The sequence below is a fragment of the Alligator sinensis genome, unplaced genomic scaffold, assembly GCF_000455745.1.
Source record: "Alligator sinensis unplaced genomic scaffold, ASM45574v1 scaffold885_1, whole genome shotgun sequence".
NCBI lineage: Eukaryota > Metazoa > Chordata > Crocodylia > Alligatoridae > Alligator > Alligator sinensis.
Window position 1 is genome coordinate 1,503,964 of NW_005842056.1, and position 23,371 is coordinate 1,527,334.

Sequence of the window (23,371 nt, forward strand, 5' to 3'; positions counted from 1 at the left end):
AGAATTTTAGGGAACACAAACCTGGCATTTTCCACTTCTTAATCCCATGTCACTTTACAGGAGGGACTGTCAGTCACTGATGAAAAGGTACTTGGGATTAACAGGGGGTGTTGATTATAGCTGTGTTGGTCTAAGGACACAGGCACATCTTTGGGTAGATGAACATCTTTTATCAGACCAACTGAATAGCTGGAAAAATTGTTCTTTGCAAGCTTTTGGGCACAAACACCCTTCTTCAGACATAGGGAGAGTCTGCTGTTGTTTTGTGTTCTCCGGGGTGGAATAGAAGCCAGTATGCAAAATGCAGGTCTGTGAAAATGCAAATGCATGGCAGTGAGGATCAGAGGGATGGGAGACAATAGGTGTGAGACAGGTAGGGGGTGGAGGGGTGGGGATGGGGATATTGACCTGGTGATAGAACATAACTGGTAAAATGCAGACAGGTTACCTGGGGTTATTGGGTGGCAGGTAGGTTGTAATGTGTCATAAAGCCAGTTTTAGTCCATAAAGCCAGATTTAGTCCATAAATCTACTGGGTACAAAAAAAATCATGAAGTGAAGTTCATAGGCTTGTCTGTGAAAGGTGTTTTGTAAATTCCCTTTGAGGTTTAGAACAGAGATTGGAGAGAGAGTGGTTGCCTTGTGAGAAGTGTGCACCCACAGGTAATTGGGTATTTTTGTCTTGGATAGATTTCCGGTGTGCGTTCATTCTGGTACGCAGTTGTTTGGTTTGTCCTATATACTGTGGCATTTAGTGCAGTGGATGAGAGATTACATTTCTGGAGGTGCAGCTGTAAGATCCAGGAGTGGTGATGGTTTTGTTAAGGGGTGTAGTTATTGTGGGAGTGGTGGAGATGTTGGCAGGCTTTGCATTTCTTGTCCCGGCATGGTCTGGATCCATTCAGTGTGTTTTGGGCCATAGGAAGTTTGCTTCTTGCTTCTTTTGAGAGTAGACAGGTTTGGTGCTTGTTTTAAAGGCTAGCATGGGTGCTTCTGGGGAGATCTCTTTAAGAATTGGGTCTTCTAGTATGGGTTGCAATTGTTTGAGATTAACATGCACTTTAGGGAAATTAATGTGCTAGAGAAGGAACAGTAACTTTCTTTTTTTTTTTTTTTTAATTTTTAATTTTTTTTTATTTACCCATTGGAAACTTTAAGACAAGGGTATGCTAGCTTCCAAACAATGCAAGATGCTTCCTGGTTCTAGCAAAATGTTTTAATTGCCACAGTTATGCCTATTGAGCCATAAATGACCTATACCAGTAAAAAAGTGAACTTGATACTGAAATTTTTCTCTTTCAGAATAAAGAATTTCTACAAGAAAAGATGTTGCAGAGAGCACCAACAATTACTGAACGATCCAAAAAGGTACCAAGATGCAGCCATTGGGAATTGACTGCCTCTGTTGAACAGTGATGTTTCAGTTCATATGCATCATTAGGTTAATTTTTTGCACCAATTATTAGTTAGCATGGCAATTAGTCTAGTCTAATACTTACTTATCCTTTGTCAAGTCCTCAACCAGCTTATCCAAGCTATGCACCACCTTGGATATTCTGACCGCTTTTTCCAAGCAACATTAATACTTCAAACTATCTGCTTCGTCTGGTAGCTCTTTGTCTTTTGTCCGAGCAGGTCCGGCGAGTCCCTGGTTCCAGCGGGCGGCTTCATAAGACTGAGGATGGCGGCTGGGAGTGGAGTGATGATGAACTAGATGAAGAAAGCGAGGAAGGCAGAGCGGCAATTTCACAGCTCAGGGTGAGCACACAGGCCTTGCGATGCTTGTATTTGCAGTGTGGGAGCACTTGAGGCCACAGCTGTTTCTATAAGTGCTATTTGTTTTTAGTAAGAGAGAAGCCTTGCCTTGAAGAGTTTACATCTGAATAGACAAGGTAACCTTGTCTGAGAAAAGTTTGACACGGCTGTATTGAGGCACAGAGCTTGCAACACACCAACGTAATGCAAGGAGTGTGTGGCAAAGCTGGAAACTAAATCCAGATCTCCTACAGCCCAGTTCAATGCTTTTAATGTTGTAGAGCGGGGATGGGCAAAGTCTGTCTGGTAGTGGACTCCATTTCCCAGAAGCCCCTGCTCATGCCACTGGGGCCAGTTTCCATGGAGACCCCAGCAGCAGCCAGTTGTGATAATGCTGGGCCGGGGTTTCTGTGGAGACCGGCCCCAGCAGTACTGGCAGGGCATGTGGCAAGGTGGGGAGCTGCTCTGGGGCCGGGCTGGGATCTTGTGGCAGTGGCAGCGTGGACCGGAGGTAGTGCAGAGTCGCAGTCTGCAGCCTGCATGCTCTGGGCAGGGGGGTGTCGACAGGGGGTCGCGACTCTGCCTCGGCTCCTTGCCGTGGTGACAGTGTGGTTCAGAGCCATGACCCCTGCCCAGAACATGCAAATATATATTTTTTTTTATATTTTTTTTAAATTTTTATTTTAATTGAAATTTTTTTTAAAATTTATTATTATTTCTTTTTTTTGCAACTGCATCCTGTTGCTAACTGATGTTTAGTTCATGATCTCCCACAGGGGTAGGCAGCCTCCAGCACATGTGCCAGTGTGACATGTGAAAGCATTTGGTTGGCACCTGAGCCTTGGGGCAGGTGGCGGGGAAGGGGGTCAGGGTTTTGCTGTCACAACAAGGATCAAGCCCCTCATGGCTCCTCTGCCATCCACCCTGGCACACCAGCATTTTACACCTTTATTTATGGGTGGTTTTGGCACTCTGCCAAAAAACATTGCCAACCTCTGATCTACCAAAACCCCAAGACCCTTTTGGCAATTTTGCGCCATCCAGTTATCTTCCCTTACGTATGTTTGCTTTTAATTATTCTTCCTTAGGTGTGGCATCTTGCATTTGTCTACATTGAACTTCATCCTGTTGCTTCTAGCCCAGCTTTGCAACCAGTCAAGATCCCTGTGAATTCTCCTCCTCTCCTCCAGTGTGTTCAGTCCTCTCCAGTTGTCATCTACAAATTGGTTCCAGAAACTCTCAATCCTGGCATTAAAATAATTAACACGTTAAATAGCACCAGACACAGGACAGACCCCTGTGGACCCCATTTGAAACCTGCCATTCTGACATGGATTCATTTATAATTACCCTTTGCTTGAGGTTGAGACAACAAGATGGGTAATGATTATAAGTCCACAGTTCTTCAACTTGCTTTTGAGTAGGTCATGTAGGATTTTATCAAAACCCTCACTAAAGTACAAGTAGACAACTTATACTTCCACAAGAGGAGGCCGAGAGGGGATCTGGTGGCCGTTTACAAATTCACCAGGGGGACCAGGAAGAATTGGGGGAGGCTTTGATCCCCTGGGGTTACTAGGAATAATGGTCACAAATTGTTAGAGAGTAGGTTCAGGCTGGACATCAGGAGACATTACTTTACAGTCAGAGCTGCCAAGGGAGGTGGTACTCTCTCCTACCTTGAGGGTCTTCAAGGGCAGGCTGGACAGATATTTGGCTGAGGTGATATAACCCTGGCACCTGTTCCTGCCTGGGGCAGGGGGTCAGACCTGATGATCTGTTTAGGTCCCTCCTGACCCTAAGCACTATGACACTATGATACAACTTGTTCTTAATTCCATGCTGCCTGCTCATGATCAACCTTCCCCCCTCTAGGTGCTTGCAAATTGACTTCTTTGTAATTTGTTCCAGTAAGTTCCCAAGTGGACTTGACTGTACATAATTCCCTGGATCTGCCTGTTTGCCCCACTCCCCTTTAAAAGAAAAAAGGGGGGGCACTATGTTGACCTTTTTTTTCAGTCCTCTGGAACATCATCCATCTTCCACAGCTTTGTAAATATTGTCTGGGTCGCTGAGATCCCTTCTGCCAGTTCTGTTACAACCCTGGGATGAAATAGAGTTGGGTAATTGACTGGTCAAAAATTCAGTAAAAGATACCTGTAAAACGCCCCCCCCCCAAAAAAAAAACAAAAACAAAACAAAGGCCCAGTGGGTCCAAATAATACACAGAAAAAGCACAAATTTTCCATTAAGAAATGTTAAAAATCTTATCTCTGTTAAGAAAACTACTAGCTTTTTCATAAAATTGTTATAATCTTTGCCCAGTCAAAAAAATATGTGGTCAGTTGATTAGATTGCCAACCCTGGGAGGAAGTGCCTCAGGCTCTGCTGGCTTAAGTTCGTTCAAATGCATCAAAAGTTTTCTAATGCTTCATTTCATTATCATGACCCTTGGCCTTTCCCTTTCCGTGTTTATATAATTTTTGTTAGTCATCTCTTTGTGGCTTTTTTTTGTGAAGGCTGAGCCAGTATAGTTGTTTAGTAGCTCTGCCTTTTGCATCCTCTGTTAATAGCTCATCCTCTTAACAGCAACGGACCCATACTTTCCTTAATTTTTCTTTTCTGACCAGCGTATTTATAGAACCTCTTCCTGTTGTCCTCAACTTCCCTTCCTGGATATAATTCACTTTTTGTACCTTTGCCTCCCTGATTCTGTTCCTGGAAATTCATCTTTTTCTCAGTATGATTTCTTGGTGATTTTTGCCCTTCCTCCCATTGCCTGTATGTTTTTTTCCTTTTGATTTTGAGGCACCAAGAAGCAACCTGTATGGCCACACTGGTCTCCTTCCATTCTTGTGCTTCCATTGTGTTGGAATAGCTTCTTGCTGAGCTTCCAATACTGTGCCCTTTAGAAACTGCCAGGCCTTGTGGGCCCCACTTATCCTTCAGCTTGTCCTCTCATGATATCTAGGCTATTATTTCTGAGCTGGTTGAAATCCACCCTCTTGAAATCCAGTGTTAACTCCTGCTAACCTCCTGCTTTATCCATCTTTGAATCATGAGTTCTAGTATGTCATGGTTACTTACTCCCAAGTTTCCCATCACCATTGCATCCTTAACCAATTCTTTCCTACTGGTATGTTTATCATATCACCAGGGATGTTGAATATATGGCCCCTGGGCTTGATCCAGCCTTTGGAGCCATGTTATCCAGGCTATGGGTCTCTGGACTGATTCCACGCACGACATGGGACAGTCCCTGGCCCCACGTGTGCAGGATGCTCTGCCTCATGCAACATTGCATGGGGTCAGTCTGGGGCACATGCTGCATGCAGCACCTGTGCCAAACCAACTCTGCACGCTGCCTCCTAGGCACGGTCAAATCAGGCAGTGTCAGAACCTGCACACAGGGCTAATGCGACACTATGCCACATGCATTGTGCTTTGTGCTTGGTCCCCTGTACCCAGTGCAGCATGTGTGGCCAGCCCAGCCCCTCATGCATCAGTCCCAGGGTTCTCTCTTCCCCTGGTGCCTGGCTGCACCCCATGCTGCACACAGCACAGGGAGTCTGGTGCACAGCTTGCATTCAGTGCTCCACCATACTGGACTTGTGTGCTGGTTCTGGCATGCATGGGTGACCTGGAGCCTGATCTGGAGCCAGCTCCCAGGCCCCTGTGCTGTGGGGCTGGCATGTGCTGCATGTGGAGCACGAGCTGGGCCCAGGACTGTGAGCACTGCCACACACAGCACGGGGGGGGTCGGTCCCAATCCAGTAACCCTCATCTAATCCATAGGCCTTGATGAGTTTGACACCCTGACACAGACATTTGCTTGAGTCTTTTCTTGAAGGCAATCATAATGTGAACAGCACAAATAGAAAAAAAAAATTGTTTTATTTTCCAGTAGCAGAGTAAAAAAAAAAAAGGAATGTGTCCATTGCTTCAACTGTGGCTAAGAACAGTGAGGTGCTTTTTCTTAGGAACCTTTGTCCTCTTAGCTTGGTGGTGGTGCCCGTTGCTCAGACTTTTCACAGCTTAGCGGTTGCCTTAGGGTACTTTATATCTTCTAAAATCTTGATGAACATGTTAATACGGCCTTGTTTCTGTGCGATTGATGAATGAGTATTACCTCAATGTTATTGACAGGCAAGGCTTAGCTCCTCTTCTGCTCAGAGCACACCTTTAGCCAGAGGCATAACTGGGAATTTTGGTGCCTAGGAGGGCAAAGGGGGCCTTGCAGAGTGGGGAGAGTCTTGCCACAGACTCAGACTCTGAAGGCTTCTGCTGCTACCTGGCCTCTCCACACACAAGCAATGCTGGCCACTTCTGTAGCTGTGCAGGCTGCTCTGAGGCTGCCATTCTGATACCCCCTCTAAATAGGTGGCTGGGGCTGGTGCCCTGCTTGCCTACCCATAGTTACACTGCTGCCTTTATCTCAGGGGTGGGCAAAATATGGCCTGGGTGCTGGATCTGGCCTACCAGGCCGTTCTATCCAGCCCATGGGGCCCCTAAAAAAAATGTAGAAAATGAATATTTATTTACTCCTGGCTGCCTGTCAAAGACGACAGGAGCCAGGGGCAGTAGGAACTAGGGGAAGCCAGCGGCAGGGCCCAGCAGCAAAGATCCCCCAGCCCCACCCCTCCCAACCAGAAGCCCCTGCCTAGCAGAGGCTTCTAGTCTGGGACTGTGGGGCTGTTCCTGCTTCCCTGTGCTGGAGACGGAAATGTGGTCCTCAACAGCTTGCCAAAACTCGGTAAGCGTCCCCCTGTCCAAAATAATTGCCCGCCACTGCTTTATCTATATGTTCTAGTATGGTCCATGCTCATCCTCTTGAGCCACCAGATCTGTACATTAATTACAGAGTTTCTACCTTGCCATTATGGAAAGCTTAATACAGAGCCTCCAGGCTAGGGAGGGGGGGTATAAGGGTGTGCATATGTGTATGTGTGTGTGTGCATGCACATGTAGAAGTGCAGAACTCTTGGTTCAGAGATGATAATTTTTTTCAATGTGGTCTAATAAAAGATATCTTTTTTTGCAAGCTTGCAGAAAAGACCCTTTTTTTGTGATTTCTTAGTTGGTCTAATAAAATGTATCTTCTCTGAACCAAGAGTTCTAGAGTTTTGCATTTCTTTTTGTTTGCTGCCAAATACAATCCTGTGCACATGTACACACTTTTATCCTTTTGTGCTTGTACGTGGTAGTGTTTAAGCAGGCAGGTTTTACACAAACTAATTCCTGGGAGGGCAGGTTTTATATATCAGGAAGTGAATGAGATTTGTTTTCTAGTGAAGTTCCAAATTGATTTGCCTTGCATATCTTTTTAGGAGCTGGAGTTGCTTGAAGCAAACTTTCATCCTAGTGCACTTAATTCAGTCCGGATCTGAACAGAGTAGTCTTTGTTAATAGTAGATTTCTTTGCCAGTAAAGAACTGTCATGGTTTCTATTTATGTTATCGTGTAGAAATCTGCTCTATAAGTAACACGTGATGGCAGTGTGTTTCTGTGGAGTCCATCGCAACGAGGATGCTGACAAATGATGTGTTTTTATTGGTGTTTTGCATTTTACTATGTAGATAAAAGTAAAAACACAGACACATTGTTGTGCATTTAGTGGAGTCCACATGGATGCATGATAGCTCCTGGCTAGCCAATAAGGCTTTTGTCAAACCATTGATGATAATACCAGATATTTTTTTTCTTTTATAGTCCCCCAGAGTGAAAGAATCATTACAGAATTCTGAGGTAAGTTGTTCTAATTGAAAAATATTTTTCTTTGTATTGGACTTCCTAGTCTTTGGTAGTATTACAAGGAATGTGGTTTTGTTTGTTTGTTGTTTTTTTTTTTTTAATTGACTTCTAAAGCAATGTCACCAAGCCTTGGAAATTTCCTAAGATGTTGAGTCATTGGCGATTTAATTCTAAGAGGCCTCTTTCCACTAACTTGAATGAATGTTTATGGGAAATATCTTCTTCAATTTCACTTATCACATCCCAGAGGTATTTGGTATTGGATGGCGGATTAGTTGCTCTGTCCAACCTCTCTCATGAGCGTCTTCTCAGGTTTTCTAGTCTAGCAAGGTCTTCAAGATGATTGTCACTGCTTGCCAGTTTGGAGTTTGAATCTATTATTTCTGTCCTCCCATCCACACAATTTAGAGAAAGTGACAGTTTCTCAGGAGCTGATCCGACTAATTGTCAGAGACACTAAAAGAGGTCTTCAGTAAGTACCATATTTACCTGAACCAAGGTGACTTCAAATTTCAGATGACCCCCCAATAATTAGATTCTATATGTGGAAGATTTATAAATTCTAAGATAATAAAAGGCTTAGTACTTCTGTCTGTCCATAACACTGGGGGCCAACTGCACATGCGCCCTGGAGAAGGCAGGCGGCAGTTGGCTTCATGGGCCCTGCCCCCTCAGGCAGGGAGCCAGAGGCAGAGGGAGCCCTTAGGCTTTAAAACTGTATTGACTTGCCCCAGCTCCTGTCAAAGCTGATAGGAGTCAGGGGCAGTAGGACCCAGGAAGAGCCTTAGCAGGACTGATCAGCGCAGCCCGCCCCACCCCAGCAATTGAATTCCTTGCCTACCGGCACCATGTGGCTCCGCTGCACTGGAGGAGCGGGGGCATGGAGCTGCCAGGGGATGGGCAGGTGTGGGAGTGGGGGGGGGGAGGGTCTGGTGTTGGGTGTGTGTTGTCTGCAGCCAGGGGCAGAGTGCGTGGGGGTGTGTGTGTGCCTGCAGCCAGGGGCAGAGTGCACGGGTGAGTTTGGTTGTAGACCCAGGGGCTGGGTGTGTGGGTGTGTGTGGGCAGCCAGGGGCAGAGTGGTTGGGGGTGGGTGCGTGTGTTCATAGAATGAGTCCCACACGCTGTCCCCACCATGCACATGCACCCACACTCCCCTTGCACTGCCATACATGCTGACCCCCACATGCACACCCCCTCACACAGCACAGGTACCCTCACCCCATACCCATCCACACCCCACATATCCACACACATTCACATGCTCCCTCACCCCACGTACCTATACCTACCCCTCACAATATACAGGATTAAAACTTTGTGTTAAGCTATTGTGTGATCACCTCTGTGGACATTACACAAACGCATGTAAATCGCGGCAAAAATATTTTTTGAAATCAAATTAATGAATGCTGTAGATGTCTCCTTTTTTGAATATAACTTGGTATTTTGCTGGTTTTGAGATGGCACAACCCCTTGCTGAAAGGAGTACTTCTGGGGGCAAGGGGAGGAACTTCTGGTGGCCAAGGTCAGGGGTTAGGGGACGGGGACTTCTGGTCACAAGATGGTGACCAAGGGGTGGGGCATCTGCCAAGGGGCGGAGCTACCCATGCAGCCTTTGACAGCTTGCCAAAACTCGGTAAGTGGCCCTCCGCCCGAAATAATTGCCTGCCCCTGGTTTTACATGGCCGACCCCAAAGGGTGAGTGGTGGGGGCATGTAAGGCCTCCCTGAAATATTGTCATTCATGACGGGCAATTGGCTAGTTTGTTATCATTTTCCATGCATAAAATATAATTATTGAAGGGTTGTCTTAAATGCGTTCCTCCTACTGCTGCAGCAGGGAAAGCAGCAGGGCTGCAGGTGGTCTTAGCTCTGTGTCCCTTCCCTCCTGGGTATGGAGGACACGGAAGCCCTGGCTCCTGACCAGCCATGCCACGGCCATAGCCGCAGCTCCAGTCCTGGGATGCTGCTGCGTGGCTGGGCACGGAGCGTCCATGTGTCTTGTGCCCAGGAGCGAATGGAGCTGGAGCTGTGCATAAGTGTTACCAGGATCTCTGATCTAGTAGCAAAAGAGCTTTCTGGCTGACTCTTTTTTCTTCTAGTACTACTGATTTCCTTTCCTAGGCATACAGGGTGATAGTTCTGCAACACACACCGGGCTATCTAGGGTTAGATGCTCCTGTTCTAACTCTGGTTGTAGCCAAGAACTTTAATCGATTGTGAAGAAATCCCATGAGCTTCTCAAAAAGCTTTTAGCTACAGTAACTCATGTTGCATTTGCCATTCTCCCCTGGAGAATTGATTCAGGTTTTTGCCGCTTCCTTTTCAACCAGCTAGGGACTAACATGTTAAATATACCTCCAGTCCCAGTGATGCTGTACTCTGAAAGTGTCCTTGGTTTGAATTACTTCTCCATTGAGTGCCTGACTCCTACATCTTGGTAAATACTCAAGTCATGTTTATTTGGAAGCAGATAATGATCTACAAATATTTAAATTTGCTTTGTTGCATGTGTGTTCCCTTAGAGGAATTTCAAACCAGTTTTTTCATAGGGTTGCACACGAGGCTGACCTGATGGCTTGGCATTTGGGAAACGGCATTGTTGCTTGCATTCCCAGAAAACAGAGCCTAAAGGATGTGGTTTTGTCTTTCAGGAATGATGACAGGTTGTATTGTAGGGTGCTGCACAAAGTGGCTATAACACCACTTTCTTGTCCAAAGTCCACACTAGTAGAGCAGCCAAACGTTTCAGGGTGGAGAGGGTTAATCCTCTCCCAGAATGTGGAGATTCAGAGAGCCCCTCGCCTCCCGTCTGCATGGCTCCTTTATGCCTTGAAGGCATGGAAGTCTTTTTGGATATAAACCCTGTAGTAGTTGGTTCAGCCAGTGGGGCCTCCATGCAGTCCCTGCACAGCTGCCTGCTCCCCATGCAGTTCTTTCTAATTTTAAGCCCCTTTCTCTTTGTAGCTGTTCCCATCAGCCGAGCCCACCGGTCCTTTACTCCACGTTCCAGCACAGACCCCTGCTCAACTACCTCAGGCAGCAGGACAAGCACCTGCACAACCTTCTCAAGTTGCTGCTCCTCCACCTACTCAGGCTCCCGCAGCAGCTCCAGCAGCGGGGCAGGTAAGTCTAAAAACCTTTCATCCCAGCATGCTCTTTAGTAGTAGACCACGTGTGTGAAGTCAGTCACCCAAAGAGCTTGCTAACGTCATGAAAGCAGCCTTATGGTGAATAGCATTTTTGTTGCTTATGGGCTATATAACTCATCTTGATGGCTTTGCGGGTGGTGCAGCGGGGGCTTGCTCTTCCTTGGAGCTCCTTCTTTTTGGGGTCGTGTTTTGTTAGACTCTGAGGAAGGAATAAGATAATAACAGATGGCGGAGGAACAACTGCCTTGTTTCTGGTGGTTAAAGAGGAACATTGACAGGGCTCTGAATTGAGCAGACCTCTTGGTAGCATCAGAGCCTTGAGGGGAGATAGGAGGCTTCAGAGCAAGGCCCGGTCAAAAGAACTTTTCTAGGAGGTAAAGAAGTAAATTGATTTCTTAGATCCAGGAGGAGGACCTGCCAAAACCAACCATTCCTGGGATACTTGGAACTTGTCTTGTGGTTGGCTGGCTTGCAGTGCAGCTGAGCTTGCCAGACTACTGAATGGCAATGGTACATCCATATAAAAGACAGTAATGTTTGTGCTTGCAGTTGGAAAGAGGCATTTAATGTTGGAGAGGGTAAATCTGGCATGATCTGTGGGCCAACCCATGGGGAAGAGGTTTGGCAGTTAGTCATAAAACTAGCACTCTGGGCTTCTCTTTCCTAGAGACTTTTCACTCAACCCCTGTCCTCATTTTAGTACAACCTATTACCGACAGCCTGTTACTCTTCTATAAAAATAGTGGTGTGCAGAGCTGATGTTTACTTGGCTGCCTTGCACTACAGCTCTGGTGCTTGAATCAGAGCCATGGACACCTTCTCAATAGGGCATTTAGACTCTGGTTTTTCAGGAGTGCTGAGGGCTGGTGGAAGCACCATTGATCATTGTGAGCACAGCCCTTAGTCTAAAGGAACAGCTCTTGACTGACTGCAGTGAAACCATCTAATTTCATTTTAGTTTAAATTAATTTCATTTAATTCATTGCATATGTCAATGATAGAGCTCGGTGTAACTCTCCATTTCTCAGCCAAGAGCTAATTTTCATGTTATGCAAACGAGGGAGTGTGGTTGAGATATGAAAAGGACTTGGGGAAATTTTCTGTGCTTAAATTGTCACCCATTGCAAGTTAAAGCCTCTTGCTCAGCATGTGAAATACAGACCAAGACTTCAACAATGAAAGAACAAGCCACTTATTATTAAACAGTATATCCTTTTGCTTAAAAAAAAAAAAAAAAGAAAAAGACCACTAGGACTATAAACATCTGGACACAGATGACTGAACTGGGTGAAGTAAGGCCAGACGGCAGACACCAATTATTACTCAAAGTCTTTTCAGAATACAAAACAGGCAGATACAAACCAGTTCTGAAATATTTTTAAATCCGTTCAGTTGGGTTTCTTTAATCGGACATTCAGCATGGTGTGTTCAAATAAAAGCAAACCATCATCCTAATAATGTTGAAATGTTTTCTCTGGGTTGTAGATAAAATAACACCCCGTCTGGTTTAGGAGCGCAGAGGTTCCATTGCAAGCTGGGTTTCCAAGTCATCTAGGCATGTTGTAAAACTTTGCCCTGTATCTTTAAAGAAAATCTGCCAGAGAATTTGAACCAGGGCATGGGGAATCTGTCACGAGCTCAAAAACCTGAAATCTGCAACCTTGCCTTAAAAATTATCTCAAACTTGTGCAGGAAAAGCATTGGAAACCACTCCAGAAGCCTCTAGTCTATGTCTGGTATATCTAACAGGAAAATAAATGCTGTACTATAGATTTTGTCTGGAAACAGTCCAGACAAGGCCATTTATTCTAAACATTGCTCCGATACAGGTCACCTGCCCTCTAGCTCCCACACTGTTCTGGTTTTCGTTGTGCTGTCAGTACTCCGGTGTTGTGTGGCATTTGAAACTTGTATGGTATCCAGTACTTGCGTGTGTATGCTTTAAAAATGATCCAATCCTATTGTAGGTACCACCTGCTCCTGTTCCAGCCCCAGCACAGGAGGATACAAACGTCCCAATCAGTCTTGTACTAAGGTTAAGGTAAGCCCACTGCTGTGAATTGGGGGAGCTGTTAAAAAGCAGGCTTTGTAAACTAGTGGCTGGGGCATGAGCTGCAAAGCTAGAGAATCCCTGAGTTTTAATCTTGGCTTTATCACTGAAATGGGGAAGCTGGTTAAATGACTGTCAAGGGAACCCCGTCTGTAGAACAGGGATAAGTGTGCCTACCTACTCAGATGGGTGCAGTGAAACTGGAGTGTTCACAAAGTGCTCTAAAGTGTCATTGATCTTTGTAGGAGGTCACGCTATCTGCCTCTCCCCTGATTGCAGTGGATGGCTGGTGCCATATGTTGCTTGCTACCTTAGAGTTTATCCTCTCTCCCTCACTGGGACTCAGAAAAGCATCATTTGACTCCCAGCTGGGAGGGCCAAATTTCTCCGTACTCACGCTCCCTCCTATAAGCTTTGTGAATTCTAGAGCCTGAAAGGTACCCTGGTATTTTGTATCCTTTCCAAACTGTATGTGGATCAGGTAAGACCGAATTCTGGGATTCAGGGAGTCCTGGGATCCTGTGTGCCTCGCTCGTTAAAGAGGATGGCATCTGGCACCTCGGCTCACGTGGAGGGTCTCAGCTGCGGTGGAATGCTGTGTTGCCCTGCTGGGACTCGCGTGAGTAGCTGCCAGCAGTTTGCTCAAGAGACCCGACATGGAGTAATTAAACTGCTCTGTTTGGCTTATCCAAACATGACTGTATAATTCTGGTAAGCCTGAAAAACAAAACCTTTCTCCAGTTCAGCAGATGACAATATCACCTTATTTATAGTTTCCTCCCCTAATGTAGATGGAGCCCCTCTAGAGCTCTGGGAACATGAAAGACCTACTTAAAACACGAAATAAATTGGCAATATTAACAACATCAGTAAAGAACCTCCTTTGCCTCCTGAGAAGGCTGCTGGGAGAAATGTGGTCTCCGAGATCTAACCCTCGCACAAACTTGGTGACAGCATCAAGCAGATAGTTTAATCTCTGTGCTTCAGTTCCTTTCCTACAAAATGGGGGGTACTTCCTTACCTCACAAGGATAGACTCCAAGGATGATTCCCTTGCCCACATGAATAGGTTCAGATACAGGAGAGAAGCTCTGGCTGTGTCAGAGCTTGGCAGGGCTCAGGGAGGAGGAGATGACCACCCCACCCTCTGCAGGGGTTGTGTGCTTCAAGGTTTTGGATAAAGGTAGCTGGCATCTTTTGAAATGAAAACATCCATTTACCATTTTTTTAAAAGCTGAATCTTGAAAGAGAAGCCTTTTAACTGGACTTCAGAGCCCCGCAGCAGTCTGGAATGCGCTCTGCATAACGTCTGCTTCCATGTCTTATTCTTGTAATGCTCTGTTCTTTCCATAGAAATTCAAAGAAAGAACTCAACGACATTCGGTTTGAGTTTACCCCAGGGAGAGGTGAGTAGATGGGAGGGTGGAGCCCACCTTTGTTAAAAGCGTACTTTATATCCAGACATCCATGATACGGAAAAGGAGCATGCTTTTAAAGTAAATCTCTTCTTGTAAAACCATGAAAGTTTGACCCTCAGTAAAAACTCAGCGCAGCATTTGACCATGTGGTCAAGCAGTCGGCCTGCTTGGATCAAGGCGGAATGAATACCAGCCTCTGGCTTCTTTACTATTCAGTCCATCCAGGAAGAGCACAGACCAACTGCAGATGTGTCCTTAGCCTGACAAAGGGTAATTATACCCGAAAGCTTGCAAAGAAGAATTTTTCCAACTATTTGAGTTGGTCTAATAAAAGATATATCAGATTTACTCAAAGAACCTGATCTGCCTATGTCCTTAGACCAACACTGCTACAACCCACACCCCTGAAATGTCTTAGCACTGGTGTTCTCCAGGGCAGTTGCCTCCCTATCGCAGATAAAACCACTATAACGTGAGCCATTGGGGTTTCTTGTGCCTCAATACTGACTTTGCAGGCTGCTAGGCTACCTCCCTCAAGCTTGACAGTTCTGGGTGTTCCCATAAGACCCCAGGATAATTGAAATGGGGTAAAATAATACCTATCTGCCTCCTAGGATTGAGGGGTAAGGGGCACATTGACTGAACTCTTGCAATGACCTTGAACTTGCCTGAATACCTACCATTACAGTGTTATCTGCTTCGGACACCTGTGGGTAATTTGGGCAGCCATTTAATGGTGAAACTTTTTTTGCCAAATACAGTTGATTTCTACATTAAAAGCACTGTGTGTTCCAAATTGCAGCTAGTTTGTGCTGAACAGCCTGGCTTAGCTGTTCTCACCTTTCCAAGGCAAGATGTAGTCTGCTTTGCTAGCTGCTTTGCACTGTATGAAGGCTTGTTCCTTGTTAATTGGAACTGGGGTAGATGCAGTTACTCATATCTGTGCTGCCCAGGAGATTGGTAAACATTTGCAGCTGCAGACCATGTCTGGGAAAAGGAAAGCTCTCGGCCTCGGGGCTTGCAGGACTCATCAACTGCTACGCGTGTCAGTCGGTCGCCTGGCTGACAGTCAAGCCTGCTTTGTGTCTTACTGTTCCAGGTTCAGGTTAGAAATGAAGCCAGACTCATTGCTGTTGTTTCATAATATGACCAGATAATGACTTTTCTAGCTTCTCTGATGCCACAAATTTTTCTTCTGACATACATGTTTTAGGATTTTTAAATTATAAAGCTTTCATTAGCAACCTAGAAAATGTAACTTGGTGAAACAGTCTTCACATAACTAATGTTCATCATGTCTGTCTTGCATAAATTGTAATATTTGCCATTCCTTTAACTAGAGACCATAGCTTCTTTCCAGATGTTTGCCTCCTACTTCGTATGGCTTAGTGAGAAACTTGTTTTTAGTGATATAGCTATACCCCTCTTGTCTGACTCAGTATATGGTGTTCAAGACCTGTTGTACAGTGAACTGAATGGTTCTTAACTTTACCCCTGACAGATACTGCTGACGGTGTGTCCCAGGAACTCATCTCGGCTGGTCTTGTGGATGGCAGAGATCTAGTCATAGGTAATTAATTACAAGTGTTCCTGTAATATTTCTCTGTCTTGGACCATCTTTGCATGTGGAGAAGAGAGAGGCTAGGGAAAGCAGTAGGCCTCCAGGAAAGCTTCTCTTGCAATTGTTCTGTTCCCTATTCTGTGCTCAGTGTTACTTCCAAAGGAATTTTGCCACTGGGCAGATTTGAGCTCCATGGCTCTCAAAGACCATAACCTGTTCAGACAAAATATTGGAGAAAATGGTCTTTGTATTATAACTTCAGGACAGATAAAAGTAAGCCGGGGTTTGGACACCATTCGTTTATAGGAACCTGAGCTCAAAACAGTTGCTAGTGTCACTAGCGAGGAAAAAGTGGCTTCACTTAACCCCTAATGGTTGTTGGTGAACATTATCAGTCCACTGTTTTAGTTCTGAACCACCAGCCCCAGACCCCAGCGTCTGGAAATACTGGCAATGAGACATTAGCCCAAGTTATGGGTACAGTTCAGACAACTCGATACCCCAAATGGGCACAAAACTGCCCCCTCAGAAGGACACTGCTTTTCAGAGCTGAGCCACAACAGTTGTACAAATGAAAGATGTAAATGAGGCAATTCCTTGGCATAGTTATGGGATTCTATTTCATACCAGCCCTTGTATCTTTAAAGCTTGCTTAGTATGAGTAAGGTTGAAGAAACAAGGATTCAGTGCAGGGGTGTCATATTGGTTAGCCCCTGACACTAGATCCAGATTGCCACTCCTGAGCTGGATCTGGCCCCTGCTCTGAGTGGGGGTCATGGAGCTGTGGAGGTTAACGCAGCCATCGCTTGCCCTCTGCTGTTGACACGCATCCCGAGCGGGGCTCTGTACTTCCGATTTCAGCAGCAGCCCCCACCCCTACTAACCCTGCCACTGAAATCTTGATCCGTCCAAAAGCCCCGCGGGCCAGGTAGCACTAGTTTGTGGACTGTGTATGTTTGAAACCCCTGGTCTATTGGGATAAGAATGAGGGCTGTTTTTAACCTTGACTGTCCTAACGCCTGCCTGTGGTTGTGTGTGCTTTCAGTTGCAGCTAATTTGCAGAAAATCGTGGAAGAGCCCCAGGCAAACAGATCCGTCACTTTCAGACTGGTATTTATTCCCGCTCCCTTATTAAGCAAATTGTTGTTTACGTGTATACACATTTAATGGCAAACTTCCCTCATCCTAGTGACTAGGAGCATTGAAATATTATGTTGGTGTTATCTGCTCAGGAAAAAGCCACGTGTCCAGGCAGATCAGAAAGGTTTTGGCCAAGGAGGTGGATTTAGAGGTGCTGTGGGCTCCTGTACAAGAGGAGATGGGGAGGTTACTGGCTATTTTGTGTTGAGATAGAAGAGAGAGTAAGAAAGGCCAAGTGAAGAGGGGTTTGGGGGTTTAGGAAGGCCCTTGATTTTCCTACAAAGGCAACAACGAAGGATTCTTGCAAAGAGGTGGTGAAATCCAGAATGGCTAATGGGGGGGGAGAAAGGGTGTTGATGAGAGAGTGAAGGTGAGCCACTAAATACAGGGGATTCTTAGGAGTACTGGCTGCATGTTTCACCCCAATTAAAACATTAGCTGCGTAGTGAGTGAGCCCTGGCAAAACTCAGTCCCAGCTCTTCAGCACCAGAAGATGCACATATTTAAATGTAAATACTGCCATCTGCTGAATACAACCTAGGGCTTCCCTGTCCTTGCTCCCTCCCCAGACTCTGACATGCCTCCTCGTGCTATAAATAATGCATAACATAATACTCTTTAATTTTCTCCCCCGTTGTGCTCCAGGCATCTGGCGTCGAAGGCTCCGATATTCCTGATGATGGCAAACTTATAGGATTTGCACAGCTCAGCATCAGCTAAACTACAGCGCCAGGCAGTTTCCCTACTGAGAATCCACATGTGCATATTTCTAATGCTTCTGTTGGCCTAAAAAAACAAACAAACCACTACTGCCAAAGAATTGAACTGCAGCCCCCTTTCTAGGAGCTTTAACAGTTTTCCTAAACAGGATCGCAAACCTTCCTGAAATTACCAATGCCGTTTACAGCTTTTGTAAACCACTCTTGTCCGTGTTTGAATCTCCTTCATCTCAGACGTGCAGATCCAACACTTCATTGCCTGCGTGTTCATTTTATTATTGCCTTACTTTAAAGGAAAGAAAAAGAAAATACTACTGAGTACGAAACAGGGGTTCCACTGCTCTAATTAGCTAGCCTCCATGTTTGCCGACATGCGGTTTCATGTGTGTCCTTTGCTATCTTTGCACACGCTTAACACTGAAGGGACTTTTTATGTTGCTGTTAGACCTGCTTCTCTTTGCATTTGAAATACCAGTGTAAATGTTGGTTGGTCACTTGGGATGCTAGAAATCTGGCTTCTGGCCGGCTGTGTTGTTGCAACCCAGCTGGTTTGAATGCTGGTGCCTAAGAAAGTGAGCCGAGCCTTAACTGTAAGAGGGCTAACATTTTCCTTTTTTTTTGTAATCGCACTGTTGAGAGGTTCCTTGAAATCAGTGTCCTGGGAGCAAACATCAGTTCTTCTGCCCCTTTGTAAACTGCTGATAGCCTTAATTTTTCTTTCTTTGCTTTGTTCCACATTAGCGTCATATATGGCATGGGGCAGATCATCTTAATTTCCCACATGCTGGTTCTTGCTCAGAGGGTGTCCTTGGACTACGTGTGAGGCTGTAGAATCCTTCTTAAAGCAGAGCTGCGAGGCAGCGCTCTCCACAGGCTGATCTTGCAGGTGATCAATAATACCAAAACGTGACAGGGGAAAAGAAAATCCATACCACTCAGCATTTGGAAAGCATGCGTGTTGAATTTATTCTTTAAAACATAATACCTTTTGCTTGATGATGAGAATCCTCCATGCACTTCCGTGTTCTTTGCAAACAGGTACATGTGGAACCATCCTTGTTCTGGTTTTTACAGCAATAAAAACTGCCAGTAGAATAGTACTAGGCAAGCAATCTCTGGACCTTGCGTCCCTCCTGCACTAATTGCTTGGGTTTTCAGATCACTGCTCAATCCAAGCGGCCAAGTTTTGATCAGGATGTTGCCGAAACCACGTTAACTCGCATTTAGGTTTTTCTTTGTATGTGGTGTTTTGAATTTGAATTTCTACATAAATAATATAAATTATACTTTGAGTTTAAAAAGAGACACTTGTAATGCAATATGTGAATAATAAATGGTGTTGATCTTTTTTTTTTTCCCCCCTTCTTCCTACTGTTTCACATTTGGCCTTTGTATCTGCTCTTGACTTAGAAGTGTTTTATACAATGAAACTGTAAGCCTGTAATTTAACACAGCTATGGAAATGTATTTCTCTTTCCATCCATTGCAAACCATACAGAAATGAAGTGTTAAAAATGGGACACCTGGGTTCAATTAGGACTTTTTTTTATTTCCAAGTCTTCTACTGAACAATATATATTTATATATTTTCTCTATGAGCAGCTATGGAAGCTTCTTAAATTTTGCATGGTTTTTTATACTGCACTCGTTTCTTTAACCTGTAGTTTAAAATCGGAGATCTCCCAACTGGCACTACCAGTTAAGCACAACCCTGTTACTTCCTAAGTGCAAAGGGGAGGGCATCGGCATGGGGTGAGGGGAAGAGGGTGAGAGACCCCTTCCTCTCCCATCAGCCTCCAGATTCTGAGCTTGAGACCTATCACCGGAGTGGAAAGCACACGGCACAGATGTCCGCAGAATAACGGGTGGCTAGTTTGGGGCTCGAGTGTGCGTGTGCATGTGTGTGTGCGTGTTACAAGTTTCGGCACTTTCGCCTTCTTTTGTGTGATACACAGCACCCGAATAGCTTCTCTTTTAAGTACTTGTTGGCTTTGGAAGAGCAGGCTGCAAACTACACTTCCGTGAAGCCCAGTGGGCAAGAGCTACTTGGAATATGGAGACCAAATAGTCTTGGTACAGTATTACTTTACTTATGCCTGCATGCCATGCATACCTCATTGTTCATTTGCGCACTGGTGCTGAGAGATGTAGGAGTCAAACTGCTCAAATGAAACAATGCAGTATCTATTTATTAAATGAATCCTGCCCCACCTCGATATAAGACTAGTAAAGAGCACGAGTTCACACTGACCCCTCGGTCTCCTTTCCCCCCCTTTCTTTCTAAATGAATAAAGAAAAAAAGCAACTCTAGTGTATTTGGTATTAGATCTCTAGACCTTTTTCTTGGTAGTGATCCAACATTTTGCTTGGGATACTACAGTGCTAGATTATTTTGGTTTCTGAGGTAATTAAAGTAAGTGCCAATGCTGTTCATTTAAAAAGATTTTTTTTTCCTAACGTCACAAATGGATTTAGGTTTTTTTGCTAAATTCCAAACCTAGAAGCAGGCAATATTTTTTTTTTTTTTTAATTTAGTCAATACTCTAAGGATAATGCTCTATTAATGAAACAGGTTCCTCTTCACAACTTTGGTGTATTGTAGATTATAATGAAAGATGTAAAATATTCCGCCTTTTTTTTCTTGATTTGACTTTGTATTTTACTGCATGTATCTCTAATTTTTAATCAATAAAGAACAAATTGTCCATTGCCATGAGCGAGGTGCCATTTTATCTCCAGAGAAGTTGGCTTGGGCATTGGTCTCGGAGCTGAGGTATGCGGCAGTCTTGGGTAATGGGATTCCACCGCATAGCTACACTTCAGTTTGCATCGGAGTATGCTTTCTCCTTCCTGAGCCTTCACTGGAGGTGGCTGGGGAAAGATGTACCCTTGCATGAAGGCTTCACATCTGCAATCCAGCCTAGACTTGCAGGCTACCTGGGGGTGTCCAGTCCTAGCCATAACAGCTAGCTCCATGTTAAGTGCTATGCAGTTGTGCATGTCTCTCATCTCCCTCCCTCAATCGGGGATACTTTAAATCTCAACTTGCAGCATGTTCTCAATGTTCACACTATTCGAAGCCTGCAGGGTACTTTCACTAGCCATCTCTGTTCTGTTTCTGCCTTAAAATACTGTTTGGCCCCCTCCACGGTAGAGATCTGACTGAGGAATGTGTGAGGGCTTCCCTTTAGTCTTGACTTTGCCTAAAATTTAATCATATAATCAGAAAATGAGGGCTGGAAGGGTCCTCAGGAGGTGAACTAGTCCAACCCCCTGCTCAAAGCAGGACCATCTCCAGCTAGATCATCCCATCCCAGCTGGGCCTTAAACACCTCCAAGGATGGAGATTCTGCCAGCTTTCTAGGTAACCTGTTCCTGTGCTTCACCACCCTCCTACTGAGAGTTTTCCTAATATCCAACCTAAACATCCCTTGCTGCAACTTGCTCCTGTCATCTGCCAGCACTGAGAACAGTCCAGCTCCATCCTCTTTGCAGCCCCCCTTCAGGTAGTTAAAGGCTGCTATTAAATCCCCCCTCGGTCTTCTCTGTTGCAGACTAAATAAGCCCAGTTCCCTCAGTCTCTCCTTTCTGTAAAATCCTCCTACTGTGAAGCATGCAGCAGCCAGGTTGTTTGTACCATCCTACGTACAGCTACATTTAATCATGTAATCCATCCTCTTTAGCCCCTAATGGCAGGGGTCTCCGCTGACAATTGTTCCAGCATGATCAACTGCAAAAGCGGTAGATGTCTGCTGTGAAAGGTTTTGTTTGAATGCAAGATTGCCAGGAAGGTGGCAATCTTGACAGCCGGTCAATAAAAATCTTATTGTAATGGTTTAAAGTTGTTACGATTATCCACCACAGCCGTTGTCATCTGTAACTAGTATTGTGTCATAGTTTACACTGTGACTTGACGCTGGTTAAACAGAGCGCCTGGGCAGCCTTGTGAAACCAGTCAATTTTTAACAGCGTCCTGTTCTACCTGCCTATGGATAGATAAACCTCATGTTATCACCCTCTTGCATTAAATACCTAGTGAGCAGAAAATTAAGGCTTAAATAACAGGGATATTGCTCTGTTATGGAGCAGACATGGCAGTTGACTTCCTAGTGTTGGTCTGGTTTTGCAAACCCTGGTGCTCCAACTAGAATCCAGTTCCTCGGACATACTGCTTCATCTCGGGGTAGAGATGGGGGCGGGCGGGTTGCTTTTTTGGTTTTGTTTTGTTTTTGTTCCTTGAAGTTTGGAAAATCATCAGAACTTTTTCAAAGTATGATTACAAAGAAGACAAAAGAGAATCCCCTCCATGGCCTTTTCAAATGGTTTGACTCCCAGGTCCAAGGGGCCCTGAGCCTATGGGGATTGTCGGTCCTCAGGTCAACCCCATGGATGCCGATGGGCTTTTTCACTCCCCAGGTCAACCCCATGTATGCCGATGGGCTTTTTCGCTCCACAGGTCCGCCCGCCCCTTGCATCGCAATGGGGACTTGCAGGCACCCCAGAGAATCCCCTTCATGGTCTTTTCAAATGGTTTGACTCCCAGGTCCAAGGGGCCCTGAGCTTTGCACTGCAGAATTTGGCTCTTAGCATTTCTGAGGACCATCTTATGCTTGGCTTTGAAGGGTCCAGTATACGCTATTGCGCTGTGCTAGAATCCGATGGGAAGTTGGTTCTAGCAGGTTGGGAAGGCAGAGGATTTAAATTAACTAGCTCTGTTTGAAAGTGGTGTTATAAAATGGAGGTATGAAGCCCTTGGGGAAAAGAGGGCATTCCTTTTAGCTTTCCTTATCTGTGAGGAGCTCGTTCACGTTTGTTTTATCAGACCCTAAGGCTTTGCTCCGGCATACCGAGCTCCCTGGGACATTGGCTTGAGCAACCTTCCAGCTGTGCTGTCTTGTCTGCTGGGGTCATTTTTCATTTGGACACACTCATCTCTACATCTGCCTTGTACTATTTCTCACCCTTGCCGCATTGTGTCGGGCACTGTACAGATCCACGGGAAGAAATAATATTGGTGCTTCAAGCAGCTTGCTGGCTAAATAGACCAAGATGAAAGGAAAGCGACAAAGAGGTGACTGCTCAACTCAAGGCAAGCGGGCTGGTCCGTGCTTGGGTTCTGTTCCCCAAGCTGCTCTGGTAACGGGTGTGCTGCCACCTTGCAATTCTTGCAGTCCTTGAGGTGGCATGAAAATGTACCAGGTCAGGAAACCTCCCCTCTCTCACCCCACCAGGAGGGTAATGGGTGCACTTACAATCTCTCGCTTGGTCAAGAAAGTGCTAACCTAGGTGAATGGGATCAGAAAATTAGGATTGGAAGAGACCCCATCTAGTCCAGCCCCCTGCTCAAAGCAGATTGACCCCAACTAGATCATCTCAGCCGTGGGGTAGGGCTGTTGGCCGTAGCTTCCTTGTGAGCTCTCCAGCCTGGATTGGTATCGGGTCCCCTGGGTCTTCTCTCTTTGCACAAGGGTAGGGCTAGTGTGCATCAGCCACTACTGTTCTTCCATGGGGTCTAGGACCAGGCAGAGCTGTTCGTGCCAGAGCTTGTGGGGAGCTGTAACTACACTCCTTCCACTCGGTTCCCCTGGCCCAAAGTCGGAGCGACTCTGGCACCAGAACGTTCCCACCTGGAGGAGGCATCTGAGTCGTAGTTACTGTCCTCTCCAATCTCCAGGGCAAACTGCTCCCACCTCGTCTCTCTGCTGCTACATATAGCTGGATGACACCAGCTATGGTACACCCAAGGCATAAATGTGTCTTAAACTGCTAGTGTGCTCTGAAACGTGTCTTCCACTTGCACCACACCCAGGTTTGGACCAAGTTTGCT

General features: G+C 45.5%; 1 protein-coding gene across 1 annotated transcript in view; it reads left to right on the forward strand.

The window, feature by feature from the left end:
- OXSR1 (oxidative stress responsive 1) overlaps positions 1-17,484 on the forward strand; it is a 100,482-nt gene extending 82,998 nt beyond the window's left edge. Inside the window, exons 9-16 of the mRNA XM_025203374.1 lie at positions 1,303-1,368; positions 1,636-1,758; positions 7,465-7,500; positions 10,473-10,631; positions 12,625-12,698; positions 15,626-15,694; positions 16,731-16,795; positions 17,471-17,484. Coding sequence (XP_025059159.1) covers positions 1,303-1,368; positions 1,636-1,758; positions 7,465-7,500; positions 10,473-10,631; positions 12,625-12,698; positions 15,626-15,635 — 468 coding nt within the window. The 3' untranslated portion in view covers positions 15,636-15,694; positions 16,731-16,795; positions 17,471-17,484. The remainder of the gene's footprint in view (positions 1-1,302; positions 1,369-1,635; positions 1,759-7,464; positions 7,501-10,472; positions 10,632-12,624; positions 12,699-15,625; positions 15,695-16,730; positions 16,796-17,470) is intronic.
- Positions 17,485-23,371: the final 5,887 nt, after the last annotated feature.